This window comes from Hemicordylus capensis, chromosome 1 (assembly GCF_027244095.1).
Source record: "Hemicordylus capensis ecotype Gifberg chromosome 1, rHemCap1.1.pri, whole genome shotgun sequence".
NCBI lineage: Eukaryota > Metazoa > Chordata > Lepidosauria > Squamata > Cordylidae > Hemicordylus > Hemicordylus capensis.
In genome coordinates this window covers 101,647,609-101,665,190 of record NC_069657.1, presented here as the reverse complement: position 1 = coordinate 101,665,190, position 17,582 = coordinate 101,647,609, and the positions used below count along the sequence as shown (strand labels likewise).

The window sequence follows — 17,582 nt, the reverse complement described above, 5'->3', positions numbered from 1 at the left end:
CAAATTTTAGCTTATCAGAAAAAAAGTCATAAATAAGTGCCTTTCACACCATTGTGACATTTTCCTGCAAAACATGAATGTAGAGTCCTTTGTTCATGAGGGACTGAAAGATGGAAACACAGCAGTTGCATGAAATTGTCTGCAATGTCTCTGCGTATTCTTTTACTCTTTACAATGTTGTCTATTTTAAGATTAAAGACTTCCCCTGGATCGTAGGCACTGAATCTCATTAGACCAAACACCATGTCCTAGAAGAAAGAGAAAGGGCAACAAAAAGGTATGTGTGTGAAAAACAGGGTGGGAGGGGGGAATCTATTAAGGCCCACAGCAGGCAGCTCATTTCTTAATAAAAGAAGCCTAGAGCAGTCACCATATTAATGACTCTGTGTTTTCTGATGACTAAGCTAGGCTCCATTTTGCAGCTCAATTGGTGACACATTCAGAAATGATCTAGTTGCGCATCATAAACAGAAAAGTCTTTTGTGGAGAAAAACATTTCTAGTTTAAAACAGCTTTGCTACAAATCTTTATCTGAACTCTGGGAGTGAAAATCATTTTATACCCACCAACAATAAATCAGAGGAATGACACTGCAAGGATGGTAAGACTCATTCTGAACATCATTTCCAAATATCTGGAAACTCCACATACAACTATTCCCCTTTTAATTCCTTAGTGTCATCTAGATATTTTTAGACACATCCAGTTAACTAAAAGGAAGCTGTTGGATTGTCACCAATGGAACAGCTCTCTAGTCCCTTTCCGTGATGGGTTACTTTCTGTGATGGGCTTCTTGTGTTTTCCCCCAAGAGCTAGCTTTCTGAAAACATGGTAGCCAAAGAGCTTGTTGTATGTTGGACACCCCTATGTAATCTTTTCCACACAAGCAAGTGTCTCTAACAAACCAAGAGACAGAAATGTGAACTGTCAGAGAGCCATTTATGAAGAAAATATATAACAGAGGCACACAACAATCAAGAAGTGGTAACATAACAGTTGATTCATAGGGTTGTTTTTTTTAAGTAGTAGATGAAATCCAGTTCAAATTTTGCAACCAATACAAACAAGGACTCACATTCTGAAGGGTGATGGGAGAACATTATACAAGGTAGTCAGTCACTGAACACATGTTGAGAAACTCTTAATCAAGAACTGGTTTGCATGCATACTTCACAGGCTAATCTATGCTTGAACAAGTCCTTACAAAACAGTCATTTAGCACCTTAAATAGAAAATTTACTTTGACAAGCTCCCATGGCTTAGAGCCCATTTCATTCAGATGCACGATGAAGAGGATTCAAGTCCACAAAAGCTTATGCCACAATAAATCCGTTTGCCTGATGATCTCTTAAAACAATGTTTCCAATATTTTCATCTCACTGCATATTAGCATAGGGAGGAACATAGGAAGCTACCATATACGAAGTCAGACCATTAGTCCATCTAGCTCAGTATTGTCTACACAGACTGGCAGTGTCTTCTCCAAGGTTGCAGGCAGAAATCTCTCTCACCCCAATCTTGGAGAAGCCAGGGAAGGAGCTTGAAACTTTCTGCTTTTCCCAAAGCAGCTCCATCCCTTGAGAGGTATATCTGACAGTGCTCACATTTCTAGCCTCCCATTCATATGCAACCAGGGCAGACCTTGCTAAGCTAAGGGGACAAGACATGCCTGCTACCACAAGACCAGCTCTCCTCTCTCATAAAAACATAAAAGTGGCACCACACTTGCCCTAAACACACACACACACCCCAGTTCCAGTACATACTATAAACATTAGAAACAAAACAGGTGCCTGCACCATTACTTCCATGGCTCTCCCCAGTTCCCTCCCACTTTTTCAATGGAAGGGCACCAAATATCCTGTTAACTTACCCACCATCGGCATCGATACATATCACAGGTATTCACATGTGCAGCCTAACCCAGGCTAGGGCAGCCCAGGGTGGGTTAGGCTGCATGTGTGAAGTTCTGGGATCAAGCCTGATCCTGGTGCTGCCCCTGTGACAAGCCTGAGCTCTTAACTTGCCATTCAGCCAAGGTGAAGTGAACCTATGGTTTGTTTAACCTTGGCTGGCAATTGTCTGGCTGACCACTGCTGGGTTAAACAGCTTCCACCTATTTCGGCAGTGAGCTGGAGGGGAGGAGCAGCCACACTGAGAGCGGCCACTGTGCTCATGTCCTGGGGCACCCTGGGATGCAGCAGGAGGAAAGTGCTCCCATTCCCAGCATCTCCCCCTGCTGCACTGCTGCTTGTGTGGATGCAGTGAGGAAGAGGGGAGGGTGGCGGCTGCTCATCTGTGCACGTGAAGGCAAGCACCTGCTGCCTTCCCCGCAGTCCATCCGGCCACCGTCCCTAGCGAAGTCTTGTGCATGACCTCACAGATTGATGTCTAAGGTGGATTAAATGTTGACATGGGGATCGAGGTCACCCACAGTGGCTAAAGGTTTACGTCTTTGGTTTCATTCTTAATGCGAGTACATTTTCACTTCAGCTCCGCAAGCTCCCCCAGCATGCAAACTGTCATGGCTTATTTTTAATTTCAGCAAAAATCTAAATTACTGTTTATACCTGGAAAAGACCGATTGACTGTCACTAGTTTCATATGTACATTTTAAAAGTAGCTGTCAAATCCTTTGAGAAAATACATGACGTGGCCTTCCGCAGTGCAGCAGCACCGTCTGCGCATTAGTCTGATGACCTCTGCTTTCCCACACCCAGCCTTGTTACACCAGCTATGCATGACTGGTGGAGCCTTTTGTCTTGCACTTGTGTGGTATCTAGATCTTTTTTGCAAACGTAACTGGAGACATTTGGCCTCGCTCTGAACAGCAAATGCATAGGGTGGTCAACCAGCCAGATACTTTGTTTTCTCCACCCCACGGTTGTACCTCAGCAGTACAGTTGCTACTTCACTCAGTTACCCACTGTGAGTTGCGGCAATGCGCTGGCTGGTGCCTGATGACACCGTGGTTGGGAAATCCGGCATAAAAGGACGGTTAGTAACCAGACAGTGACTCGCAGCTTTTCCTGTGGTGGCACCATGGCTCTCCCTGTTGATGTTTGTTAGGTTGCCACTCTCCCAATAGTGGGTACTACTAACCCTAGGGGTATTTGAAGGGCTCCCAGAGCTCCCCTCTTTCGCCATGCTGCAGCTACACTATTTGTTCCCCCTCTGAGGACCACCAGCTTGAAGCCAATGTGTCCCTTGCAGAAGGGGAGTGAAGAAGGTCAAGACCCTCCTCCTCTGCTCCCAAATGACTGGTTATGTGCTGAAGGTCAGGGTAACCCTCTCCTCAACCCGAGTGATAGGCTTCAGGAAATTAGTACTGAGCACTCCAATTGAATTGAATTTCAATAAGGTGGCTTATGAGTAACTTCATCTGTATGTCAGCCAGTGACTGAAGTAGCCTCTCACACACAATCGCTATGGAGTACCTTTGCAACAGAAGAAATACACTTGTTAAAAAGATTGGGTGCCTCTTAAATGGGACATCACGACCCTTCTGCTTTGCTTGCAGGGGCATAGCTATAATTGAGTGAAAGGGTTCAAAGAACATGGGCCCCCAGCTCCTGAGGGCCCTCCAGCTCCCTCCCTCCCTATTTTCTTCATTATCTCCCTCACTCTGGGGGGCCGCCAGAGAGAGGGATGAACATGGGTCCCCTCTCCCCTAGCTACACCCATTTGCTTGGGTTTTCGTTAGTAGTAACCTCTGATAATTGAGCAAAGAGGCACCTTATAAAGTGGTGATTCTCTTTTATTATAAAACAGTCAGTGGTGCAGTTTCAAATTCAGAAGTACAGGCACTCTTCATGACAGCTTGCATGCCCATGCCCATGCCCATGCCCATTCCAACAGCCAGAAGAGTCAAGAAGTACCAGCACTCTGTCCTCCACACACCCCACTCCACTCGACCCCTGAGCAGAGTGAGAGCAACTGTCCCTGCCCAACATAGGGCACAGCATCCATCCAGTGACTTCTGCTACTGTCTAACTTATGTTCCTTTTTAGATTGTGAGCCCTTTGGGGACAAGGATAGTCCTTTTCCATGTAAGGCACTTTGAGAACTTATATTGAAAAGTTGTATATCAATATTTCTGGTTTGGTGGTGGTGAGGCATGGAGGGAGCCAAGCGGAGACCCGTGTTCTGCTGCCACTGCAGCCCCCCTGCCACGCCCTGTGCCATACATCAGACGCAGGGGGTGGGGCTTCGCTCCCAAATGGGCTGTGTAGCTCCGTTCAGGAGCGAGATCAGCCAGTGCGGTGTTTGCAGCGTAGCCAGGAGCAGCTCTTCCTGCCTTCAAAAGGCAGGGAGAGTCGCTCTGGCCATGCTGCAAATGCAGCACTGGCCTATTTTGCTTGCAATCAGGGCCGCATGGCCCCATTTGGAAGCGAAATCACTCCCCTGCATCTAATGTCAGACACAAGGTGTGGGTCTGGGGCCACAAGGCGCAGCGTGATTGGTGGCGGCCTGGGTTCTTTGAACCCATTCGCCCAATGGTGGCGGCAATATAGTTCTATTTTCCTGTTGTCCATTTTTACTAATTGGTTGCTTGTAATTATTTCTATGGGACCTAATGAGGTCTGAAAGGTGGGGTAAATCTTTAACACAAATTCTTAATATAGAGTGTCTTAATATAAAGTGTCTTAAAGTCTTAATATAGAGTGTGCGTGCATTTTTAATATAATAGTCTAACATGACACCAATCTTCAATAGAAATTCTGAAGCTTTCTAGTGCTAGCACATAAATTCATAGAACATGTTCTGTGTTAAATGTTTTACAAACTCTGAAAGCTACCATGCAAAATTTCTTCAAGGGACACAAATTCATAATTTTAAGTTCTACAGAGGACCATAGTACTCAGCTTCTTCAAAGATCCGGAAGAACGAGCCTTGTTGAAGAACCAGCATGGCTTCTGCGAGGGCAAGTCTTGCCTTTTGGAGTTCTTAGAGGGTGTCAACAGGCATGTGGATAAAGGTGATCCGGTTGACATAGTATACTTGGACTTCCAAAAAGCAACCAAAATGATCAGGGGCCTGGAGCACCTTCTTTATGAGGCTAGGCTACAGCATCTGGGGCTCTTTACCTTGGAAAAGAGGAAACTAAGGGGAGACATGATCTAAGTGTATAAAATTATGCATGGAGTGGACAGGGTTGACAGAAATTTTTCTCCCTCTCAACACTAGAACCCCATGAAACTGAAGGTTGGTAAATTTAGGACCGACAAGAGGAAGTACTTTTTCACATGGTGCATAATTTATGGAATTTCTTGCCATGGGATGTGGTGATGGCCACCAGCTTGGATATGGTGGATGGCTTTAAAAGGGGCTTAGACAAATTCATGGAGGACAGGTCTATCAATGGCTACTAGTCTGGTGGCTTTGGGCCATCTCCAGCCTCAGAGGATGTGGGCCATCTCCAGCCTCAATACCAGTTGCAGGGAAGCAACAAGAGAGAGGGCATGCACATACCTCTTGCCTGTGGGCTCTCCAGAGGCATCTGGTGGGCCACTGTGTGCAACAGGATGCTGGACTAGATGGGCCTTGTGCCTGATCCAACAGGGCTGTTCTTACGTTCTTATTTATGTTCTAAGCTTTTGACACAGTTCTTCACCAAATGCTCTTGAGTAAACCTAACAATCATGGAATAAGGAAACAGGTTTATGTGTGCATTGATAACTGGTTGAAGGCATTACAGTTCTGGTCACCGTATCTTAAGGATATTGTCGAACTGGAAGAAAAAGTGCAAAAGAGGGCAACCAAAATGATCAGGGGCCTGGAGCACCTTCCTTAGAAGCCTAGCCTACAACGCCTGGGACTCTCTACTATGGAAAAGATGCAATTACGGGGAGACATGACTGAGATATATAAAAATTATGCATGGAGTAGAGGGAGAGAACAAAAAAATTTTTTTCTCCTTCTCTCACAACACTAGAACCAGGGGTTATCCCATGAAACTGAAGGTTGGGTAATTTAGGATTGATAAGAGGAAGTACTTTTTCACACAGCACATAAACTATGGAATTCTCTGCCATGGGATGTGGTGATGGCTACTACCTTGGATGGCTTTAAAAGAGGCTTAGACCTGTGCACCATGAATTTGTCTATCAACGGCAACTAGTCTGGTGGATACAGGCTACCTCCAGCTTCAGAGGCAAGATGCCTCTGAAAACCCATTGCAGAGGAGTAACAGCACAAGAGGGGGCATGCCCTCACCTCTTCACTGTGGGCATCTAGTGAGACAGGATGCTGGTCAAGATAGGCCTTGGGCCTGACCCAGGAGCACGTTTCTTATGTTCTTATCTGAACGCTATCTTTTTGACCATATGATCAGATAGCAAGACATCTGTTCATCTGAAACTATACTTAAGCACAAGCTCTCTGCAACAATATGGTGGTTATGCTTATGAAACCAATCAAGTGTAAAATCTGCCAGTTTTCGTTTAACCTCTGCAAGCTGTTGCAGGTTCCATTACAATAATAAATCATGAAAAACTTCTATTTGCCATTCTGAATTAGCTTTTATGCGCTAGAATACATGTTTGGGACCTGAAAGGTTTTTCAGTTACCAGATCAGATGTATACAGAAAATGTTCCATCTTGACTACTATGAAAATTATTCACTAATGATTAACATCTTCAAATTCAGCAACTCAACATTGCCGTTTAAATGTACAATAAGTTAAAAACAGTAATTAAATATAAAGACACTGCACAAAAACTGTAGTTACAGCAGCTAATGACAAACCTCTTGGCTTTAATAGCCTATGTGGCTTTGCACCATTAATAAACTAATGAGATTAATTTTTGAGGCCTTATTTTTAAATATTAGCTCAGATTTTCCTTAATCAAGCACTGATCAGAGAAGTGTTGCCAAGTTAAGGAGCAAAATATCATGGTTGTGAAAGCAATGTGATAGTAGAAAAGCTGGGGCAATTTGTTTGCCAGAACAATTATTTGTCTGGTTGAAGCTCGAAAAGAAACTCTTCCAGAACCCACAATCACATCTAGGGAAATTAAAAAGGCACTTTTAAAGGATCCCTGTTCACTGAATTATCCTAGAGATTGAAATAAGTGCTGAACAATTGTCTAATTTTAACTTCCAATATACGCCAGGACCACTGACTCACACAATGAGACACAATACCACCCTATGGCTGGCAAAAAATAATCTTGCCCAGTTTTGAGTTTCAGCCATTGAATACAACAGCAATAGGATGACTGCCAAGCATATGTGCCCTTTATACATTGATGTATTTTATTAAAATGTTTATTTTATTAACACATTAACATTTTGGCTTGGCTCTATTAACAGTTATATATGGTCACCACCTCTCTTTCCCCGCTCTTGAGAGCTCTGTATGTACCAGAGACCCAAGGAAAGGGAAGGGAAGGTTTCATGTTGTGTCAGGCTCCAAAGTTCAGCACATTAGAAACCGCATCTGACTTCTCTAGCTGCTGAGGGTTCTGACCACCATCATTCAAGCATTAGAGGCAATCAACCCTCATGTTCAGATTTATAGAACCAAGTCACTTTACTTGAAACACATGTATCGGGGCATAACTATAATAGGGCAAGGGGAGACAGTTGTCTGGGGGCCTACTGCCTTGGGGGGGCCCCAGGGGCAAGTCACATGACTGACTCCCCGAGCCACGCACCTACCCGGGCTTCCTTCAGTTGTATTCATCCTCCAAAATTGATGTGAGTGTTAAGACCTGGAGCTACCAGAATAGCAGATCTTTCTCTAGTACCATAAAATGACTTGCATCAGCCTGAACTGAGCTTCAGTGAGAGGTGGGGCCATTTTAAAATCTTGTTTCTGGGCCCACTCCAACCTTGCTACGCCCCTGATATGCATGCTAATGTTTTGTGCCTCTTACTGTCCAACCAACCTCTACATTGCTGTCTTCAGCCAGTAGATAGCCCCAAATGAATGAATGAATGAAGACAAGGACTGAAATTTGCCTGTAACATCACATAATGTTCCTCTTAAACTATCTTCCATGGTATTATGCTAAATTACATGGGATTTTATGCTTGCAAAGACTATAACCACGTTTACAACTTTCTCTTTGTGCCAGGTAACTAGGGATGTGCGGACAGGTCCGGAGGTTCAGGATTGAACCAAACCCCCCACCCCCCGGTTCATCTGGTCCGACCTCCAGGACAGATCTGCGATTTTTTTCTAATAATACCTGAAGCCCGAGGCTTCCTGTATGTCATGGGGGGGAGGTGGTCTGCAAAGGTTTCCATAGGCCGTGGGGGTATGTGTCTACGAAAGTTCCCCCTCCCCCCTCTGGCCTCTCAAATCACCGCCATGGCCAGATAAATTGAGTAATTTCAGCCCCTTCGGGCCTCCGTAACTGCACGCCACCACGCATGTGTACATGGCCTCTGTGAGGCCCGGCACGGCCTATGGCATCGCAGAGGTCATTTGTGCATGCGCAGAGGCCAGTTTGGAAAAAACAAAATGCTCACCATGCACGCACACACAAATGACCTCTGATGCCACAGGCCATGCCAGGCCTCGCAAAGACCATGTGCAGTGGCAATACTCCATTTACCGGGCCACAGTGATTTTAGAGGCCAGCGGGGAGATGGGGAACTTTCGCAGACAACCCCCCCACGGCCTATGGGAAGCCCCCCGAAGGGGCTTGGTTTTGGCAGACCTTGAATCTTTTTCTTCTACAAAGCACTTAACATACACAATTTTTAAAAAATTAAAAGCTCAAGTGCAAGGCAAAGGATAGATATTCTCACCTGTTCCGGTGACCATCTGAATGAAACAAATGAACCACTGGTGGATTCTCTTCCGAAAAATGTTGGCAACAACTCTGTTATGTGGCTACGGTGATAACCAACCACCTTCTGTGACAACACAACACAATTAGAGAGGTGGCACTACCTAATGGTGCTTCATTCTCTTGCTTGTAATGAAGTGTGCTGGATTAGTGTTGGCAGTTTATCCAAACTGCCCCTTCACTTTTAATGAAGGTATGCTTGTGCGCATCCCTAATTGTGTATTAGGTGGGTTACACAATTTCATCCAAATCGACCCTGAAAGTCTTGCTTGAACTATAATAAAAGCAGTACAGTATTTTACTTCTAACAGTTCAAAAGGGATGACAATGAGTATTCAGATTTTGCTTCCCATATAAAGGTTTGCTAATATCAAGGGTGAAAAGCTGGAAAAACTAAACTAAGAAAATCTACAAGAAACATTACTTCAAATGTTTGGTAGTAATTTAATATGAATATTACAAAATCAATAGGCATATAAACTTCAAGATGTCAAGCTACAAACAACTGTGTTTATAATAGAGCTGCATTTATTTTTTTTTTTAAATACTACATAAAGTAATAGCCTTGAAAAACATGACTTTTGAAAACTGAGGCTGAAAGTCCAAAATAAGCTTTTCCCTACCAGGACTAATAAACCCCATATAAGATTCCCTATCCTGCATACCCACCCTCTGTTCTTCTCTAAAATGAGTGTGCCTAAGTAGAATTATAGAAAATTGAAGAACTCATTAACTAGTCCAAGATATTTTTAGTAATTATGCTCTTATTACTATTACACACAAAAACTTGCCATCAAATTCTTGAGACATTCTCATGGATTCATGTGGGTACTAGAAATACTACTCAGACTGGTTGAAAATGCTCTGCAAAGCAGAATTAACAGTCCCCACAAATACTGCAGGCATTATCATTTCCAGAAACAGTTATCTGAACCTGGACCAAAAATCCATTTCCCCCCAGTTGTGACTGCCAGCAAATAGTCACATCAAGTACATTTTCAAAAGCATGTATCTCCAAACTGATTGTAGAATATTCTTCACTGAAGGCTATATGTCTGTTTCATATCTTTGATTGAAAGGGTTATTATGAGGGAGCGTGGATCTTTCCTGTTTTTGTGGATAGTTATCCTTCCTTTCAGTTCTTCACCTAAAAAAAAGCACAAATGTAGGAATTTTTATGAAATTACCAAATTGTTACATATAGTGATGCTAGATTTGAATTCACAGTTGCACCAGTTTCATTAAACGAATTTGTTATAACTTATTCACAAACAAGTACCCATCCTATTTCTATTGGTTACAGGCTGTAGTCTCTCTATTCTTTAGACAATCATTCAAAGAAAAATAACCCAGTCCTTGGATTCTGCTCCGATAACTCCATCCAAATCCTCCTGATAAGGATCGAAATCCAGTTAAAGGCATTACACACACACACACCCCTGCACTGCTCCATGAGGCTGGTAGCCCCACGACCTCCTTTGTATGTGACAGCACACCCTTTTGTTTGTAGGAGCTCATGAGTTTTGTAGTTTGGAGGACTATTTGGAAATACGACTGTCATTCAAAAACATCTCTTGGATGTTTTTGAGTAAATGTCTGCCTGAAACAAACATTTTATCAAAGACAAGGTTTCAACTTATTGGGTTTCAATTTCTCAGTTCTTTTCCAGCTGTTTACCCTATGATGTTCTGGCAACTTACCAACTACATCCTGCTTACACAAATACCATCTCCTGATATTTCTGCTGAATTGCTTTGTCCCAGTCCTTTGCGGTGCATTTATGTTGCTATTAAGCAGCTGCTTGCATTGCACCTCAGAGACAAATGGGCTTCAGGCGTGGGGGAAATTATCCCTATATACACTTACCTATCTTTAGGTTTTCAACTAGAGAGAAAGCTGCTATTGTAAAAAACAAGTTGGAATTTTACTAGTAGTTTTGAAGAATGTATACACACACACGAATGAAAAATATGTAAATATATGTGAGCTACAACTATAGCAGATGTAGAGTGCCATTATGCTAGCAAGGAAGAGACAACTCTGTTCTTTTAATCAAACTATGCATGATTGCCCCATGGAACCAGGAAATGAAATATTATATTTGATTAGTGGGATAGTGCAGGGATAAACTAGGTTGTTTAGCATCATTTTCTATGGTAAGCTGACATAAAAATACCAAGCCTGAAATTAAGGCATATTCTAGTTTTTCCCAAAGAGGGCCCATAAGAAAGTTAAAACTTTCTTATGTATCCTGTAGTCATAGGATCCAAGATAATAGGATACATATTGTCCAAATTTCCTTATAGTCATAGGATACATAAGAAAGTTCAAACTTTCTTATGGGCCCTCTTTTGGGAAAAACTAGACTATGCCTTAATATACATGAGAAAGTCAGGTCTGTGCACCCAGCCCAAATGACTTTCACCATTAATTTGAGGGAGGGCAGGATGCCTCCTTGTCTTAAGGAGGCAATCATTGGACCGCTTCTGAAGAAGCCTTCATAAGAACAGCCCTGCTGGATCAGGCCCACGGCCCATCTAGTCCAGCATCCTGTTTCACACAGTGGCCCACCAGATGCCGCTGGAAGCCACAGACAGGAGTTGAAGGTGTGCCCTCTCTCCTGCCATTACTCCCCTGCAACTGGTACTAAGAGGCACCCTGCCCTTGAGGCTGGAGGTGGCCCACAACCCTCTGACTAGTAGCCATTGATAGACCTCTCCTCCATGAAGTCATCCAAACCCCTCTTAAAGCCATCCAGGTTGTTGGCTGTCACCACATCCTGTGGCAGAGAGTTCCACAAGTGGATCACGTGTTGTGTGAAAAAGTACTTCCGTTTGTTGGTCCTAGACCTCCTGGCAATCAATTTCATGGAGTGACCCCTGGTTCTAGTGTTGTGTGAGAGGGAAAAGAATCTCTCTCTCTCTCCACTTTCTCCACATCATGCATGATTTTATAGACCTATATCATGTCTCCCCGCAGACGTCTTTTTTCTAAACTAAAAAGCCCCAGGTGTTGTAGTCTTGCCTCATAAGAAAGGTGCTCTAGGCCCCTGATCATCTTGGTTGCCCTCTTCTGCACCTTTTCCAGTTCAACAATGTCCTTTTTAAGATGTGATGACCAGAATTGTACGCAGTACTCCAAGTGCGGTCGCACCATAGTTTTGTATAAGGGCATTATAATGTTAGCCGATTTATTTTCAATCCCCTTTCTAATGATCCCTAGCATGGAACTGGCCTTTTTCACCGCTGCCGCACATTGAGTTGACACTTTCAACGAGCTGTCAACCACAACCCCAAGATCCCTCTCCTGGTCCGTCACCAACAGCTCGGATCCCATCAGCGTATACTTGAAGTTGGGGTTTTTTGTCCCAATGTGCATCACTTTACACTTGCTAACATTGAACCGCATTTGCCATTTTGTCGCCCACTCCCCCAGTTTGGAGAGATCCTTTTGGAGCTGCTCACAATCCGTTTTGGATTTCACTACCCGGAAGAGTTTGGTATCATCTGCAAATTTGGCCACATCGCTGCTTACCCCTGCTTATAGATCATTTATGAAAAAATTAAAAAGCACCGGTCCCAGTACAGATCCCTGGGGGGACCCCACTTCTTACTTCCCTCCATTGTGAAAACTCTCCATTTATACCTACCCTCTGTTTCCTGTCTTTCAACCAGTTAGCAATCCACACATGTACTTGTCCCCTTATCCCATGACCGCTAAGATTCCTCAGGAGTCTTTGATGAGGAACTTTATCAAAAGCTTTTTGGAAGTCCAGGCAGACTATGTCAACTGGATCACCTTGATCCACACACTCGTTGACACTCTCAAAGAAGTCCAAAAGGTTGGTGAGGCAAGATTCCTTGGATCCTTCTGAGTTAAGCAACTACAGGCCTGTCTCCAACCTTCTGCGGCTGAGCAAGGTAACTGAGAGGGTGATGGCCTCCCAGCTCCCGGCAGTCTTGGAGGAAACTGATTATCTAGACCCATTTCAAACTGAATTTAGGCAGGCTATGGGGTGGAGACTGCCTTGTTCAGCCTGATGGATGATCTCCAATTAGGAATTGGCTGAGGGAGTGTGACTCTGTTGGTCCTTTTGGATCTCTCAGCAGCTGTCGATACTATCAACCATAGTATCCTTCTGGAACATCTGAAGGGACTGGGAATGGGAGGCACTGCTTTGTGGTGGTTCCACTCCCACCTCTCCAGCAGATTCCAGATGGTGTCTCTTGGAGACTGTTTTTCAAAATCTGAACTTTTGTGTGGTGTCCCCTCAGGGCTCCGTATTGTCTCTAATGTTGTTTAACATCTATATGAAACTGCTGGAAAAGATCTTCAGGATATTTGGTGCAGGGTATTATCATCAATATGCTGATAACATCCAAATCTATTTTTTCCTGTCAACATCATCGGGAGAAGACAATCTGCCTAAATGCCTGCCTGTAGGTGGTGTTGGGCTGGATGAGGGATAACAAACTGAGAATGAATCCAGATAAGATGGAGATACTTAATATGTGGGGTTGGGAAATGGTTTTGATCTCCTGGTGCTAGTTGGGGTCACGCTCCTCTGGAAGGAACAGGTACACAGTCTGGGTGGGAGTGCTTCTGGATCCAAAGCATTCCCTGGTGTCTCAGGTTAAGGTGGTGGCCAGAGGTGCTTTCTATCAGCTTCGGCTGATACACCAGCTGCATTCATTTCTTGAGATGAACGGCCTCAGAACGGTGGTAGATATACTGGTCACCTCCAGGCTGGACTATTGCAATGCGCTCTATGTGGGGCTGCCTTTGCATGTAGTCCGTAAACTGTAGTTGGTACAGAATGCAGCGGTCAGGTTGGTCTCTGGGTCACTTAGGAGAGACCATATTACTCCTGTGTTGAAAGAGCTTCACTGGCTGTTGATAATTCCAGGCAAAATACAAGGTGCTGGTTGTTACCTATAAAGCCCTAACAAACAGCTTAGATCCTGGGTATTTAAGAGAATGTCTTCTTCACCATAAGTCCCACCACCTGTTAAGATAATCTAAAGAGATTTGTCTGAGGTTGCTGCCAACTCGTTTGGTGGTTACTCAGGAACGGGCCTTCTCCGTTGCTGCCCCTGGAATTTGGAATGCGCTCCCTGTTGAAAAAGGAACCCTCCCATCTCTGACAACTGGTCTTATCCACCCCCAGCACAGTACGTCCAGTGACTGTTGCTGGTGTCTGTCTTTTTATATTGTGAGCCCTTTGGGGACAGGGATCCGTCATATTTATTTATTATTTCCCTGTGTAAACCACCCTGAGCCATTTTTGGAAGGGCGGTATAGAAATCGAATAAATAATAAATAATAATAATAACTTTTAAAAAGGCACTGAAGACATATTTATTCACCCAGGCTTTTAATTAGATTTATAGTTTTCATACTTTTAATATTGGGTTTAAAATGATTTTAATATTAATGATTTTTATGTTTGAATTATTTTAATTGTAAACCGCCCAGAGATGCAAGTTTTAGGTGGTATAGAAATATGATGAATAAACAAACAAACAATAGTTCAGAGCCATCCCTCTGTTCCCCACATTGTTCTGCACCTTCAATAATTCCTCTTTCCCATGACCTCTTACATGAACATGAAAAATAATTTTATTAATTCCTCTTTCCCATGACCTCTTACATAAACATGAAAAATAATTTTTGAGTCATAATTTTTGAGAGGAGAGCTGGTCTTGTGGTAGCAAGCATGACTTGTCCCCATAGCTAAGTAGGGTCTGCCCTGGTTGCATCTGAATGGGAGACTTGATGTGTGAGCACTGCAAGATATTCCCCTCAGGGGATGAAGCCGCTCTGGGAAGAGCAGAAGGTTTCAAGTTCCCTCCCTGGCTTCTCCAAGATAGGGCTGAGAGAGATTCCTGCCTGCAACCTTGGAGAAGCCGCTGCCAGTCTGTGAAGACAATACTGAGCTAGATAGACCAATCGTCTAACTCAGTATATGGCAGCTTTCTATGTTCATCTGATGCTTTCCTAGATGTCCTATATACCATAACAAGAAATGTATACTTGGGAAGTATAAGCAATGGGATAAGTCATTTATCCAATATAGATTAATGGATATGATATGACATGATATTAATCCTGTTCTCAACTAGTCTGGCAACTTTTATTGTTGTTATTAAAAGGAGTTAGCACCTATTGAAATAGATAGGACACATGAGGCTATGTGGTCCAGACTTCATAGCTGGCATTCCACTTCTGATAAAACCTAAGTATTCATGCATCCCGCAGGGATCAGTTCAAATCTCAACAAATGTTCACCATACATGTTGAAAGCCATGATTGATTGATGATTGATTATGTGCCGTCAAGTCGGTGTTGACTCTTAGCATCCACCTAGATAGATTCTCTCCAGGATGATCTGTCTTCAACTTGGCCCTTAAGGTCTCTCAGTGGTGCATTCATTGCTATCATAATCAAGCCCATCCACCTCGCTGATGGTTGTCCTCTTTTCCCCTGCAACTTCCCCCAGCATTGTGGACTTCTCAAGGGAGCTGGATTTTCACCATGATTCCAGCTTAAATGTAGTTGCTCAACAATTGGTACATGAATAGTGCTGGAGTTTGGTTTGATGAGAGAAACGTAACAAGAAACGACCCCCCTGCAAATATTGTGACAATATACTTAATATTCCAACTGATTTTCTGTTGTATTTTTACAGTCTTTTAAAAGGCTTCCTTTACAGTTGTAAGAAAGCTTTACTACAGTGCTATTTTGATCAACACTCTCTGCAAAGTATCTTGTTGGAGTCTTAATACATTCAAATACAACATGATTGCTTAGCCTTTTAAGCTACCACTGTTTCCTTTGTTGTATACTGTGAATCAAGTGCATCCAACAGCCAAATAAATACAAAATGATACGCCTGTACTAATCAATTGCTGATTGGACCTTTAGTCAGCATTGCAATGCTTATCTGGGCCCCAATGAAGTAGCCAGATGTGTCTTGGTAATTGTGGGACATGACTAGAAGCGATGCAGGACCAAGATCTAATTTTTTAAACCTGATATGTTGAGAAACACATCTTTATTTGTGATATATTCTAAAATCTAATTTGATCATTTAGTCAATGTAGACAAAAATGGACAATACTTTGGACTTTTTTTTAAAGGAAAGATGCTAGTCTTAATGAAGCAGGTTAATTGTTGTATGACATTGCTCAAAAGCATTTAAAATATTCTATATATATCTGGTCTCTCCCCCCCCCGCCCCCGATAACATAGTATATCCAATTCAAGTGGTGTAACAATGAAAATAAGGAGATCTTACACTGCTAAAAATGTGGTCAGATTTCACTAGGTATAATTCTAACCCCTGAATGATTTTAACAGGATGCATTGTCTTAGTTTAATTGTATAAAAATGGATAAAACTTGCTATTTCAACAGCCCTGGTGATGAATACCTTGAGACAAGCTAAAACAACCTACTATAGTTTTCATTAAGGACAGCACTCAGTTATTTATAACTAAGTTAATTGCATTAAGCGACCCAATCACTTTAATTCATTGTCATGAGGCAGATCTTTGTCTCTTTCTCACCCCAACAGAGCACATTAAATCTTCTTTTGTGCACAGCCATTTCTGAGCTACGGCAATGACTGTAATCATAACAGGGAGGAAGATCAGACCAATTAATCAATGCCATGTAGATATAAAATGACTGATGCTCTTTCAACAGCTCTACTGCTCTCTATACTCAGCAGAGAATGCTTTTAGAGAAACTGAGCTGCATCACCTATACCCAGTAAGATGCAAGCAAGGTACAAGTCATGCCAGAGTCTGATCGACTGAATTAATTATCATTCTATTGCAGTATTGTCACTCATTCTTTGGAGAACATGAAGGTTGTTTTGTCCAGTAAAAAGTGCATCAGAGAGAGGGAATACAACAAGGAGCACACTATGCTAACAACTGAGTTTAACTAAGAGAGATAACTTATTTGAGAAGCATAATGGGAGGTCCAGTTCACAACCATCTATTTAGAAAGTGCATATATAGGGTTGATTAAAATCCCGTATGTATGTATGTATGTATTATTTATTTTTGCATTTTTATACTGCCTTTCGTTAAAAGATAGCCCCAAGGCGGTTTACAAAAGTTAAAAACATACAATAAAAACACAATAAAATATCATGCTAAAAGTATAAAAACATATAAAAACAGGCATAAAACAATACAACAAATAAAAACACCCAGAAGCAGCAGTAAAAACGATTATGTAAAAGCCTGGGTAAAAAGCGAAGTCTTTAAAAGCTTTCTAAAAGCCATGATGGAGTCCGAGGAATGAATGGCCACTGGGAGAGCATTCCAGAGTCTGGGGGCAGAAACAGAGAAGGCCCTGTCCCAAGTGCACGACAGCCGGGCCTCTCTCATTGTCGGCACCCGGAGCAGGGCCCCCTCAGATGTCCTCGTCAAGCGGGCAGCAACCCTTAGGAGCAGGCGGTCCCTCAAATACCCCGGGCCCAAACCGTTTAGGGCTTTAAAGGTCAAAACCAGCACCTTGAATTGGACCCAGAAACGAACCGGTAGCCAGTGCAGCTCTTTCAAAATGGGGGTGATATGTTCCCAATGGGCAGCTCCGGATAAAGCCCTCGCTGCCGCGTTTTGCACTAGCTGCAGTTTCCGGATATTCTTCAAGGGCAGCCCCACGTAGAGCGCGTTACAGTAATCCAGCCACGACGTGACTAAGGCGTGGGTAACCGTGGCCAGATCTGCCTTCTCGAGAAAGGGACTCAGCTGGCGCACCAGTCGA

The 17,582-nt window shown here is 43.1% G+C and overlaps 1 protein-coding gene across 3 annotated transcripts in view; it reads right to left on the bottom strand.

Moving 5' to 3' along the window:
* Positions 1-9,226: 9,226 nt before the first annotated feature.
* The window catches only part of PRMT3 (protein arginine methyltransferase 3), a 126,703-nt gene continuing 118,347 nt past the window's right edge, over positions 9,227-17,582 (bottom strand). For all 3 annotated transcript variants that reach the window (XM_053272709.1, XM_053272725.1, XM_053272717.1), the window contains one exon: positions 9,227-9,949. In XM_053272709.1, coding sequence (XP_053128684.1) covers positions 9,840-9,949 — 110 coding nt within the window. In that variant the 3' untranslated portion in view covers positions 9,227-9,839. The remainder of the gene's footprint in view (positions 9,950-17,582) is intronic.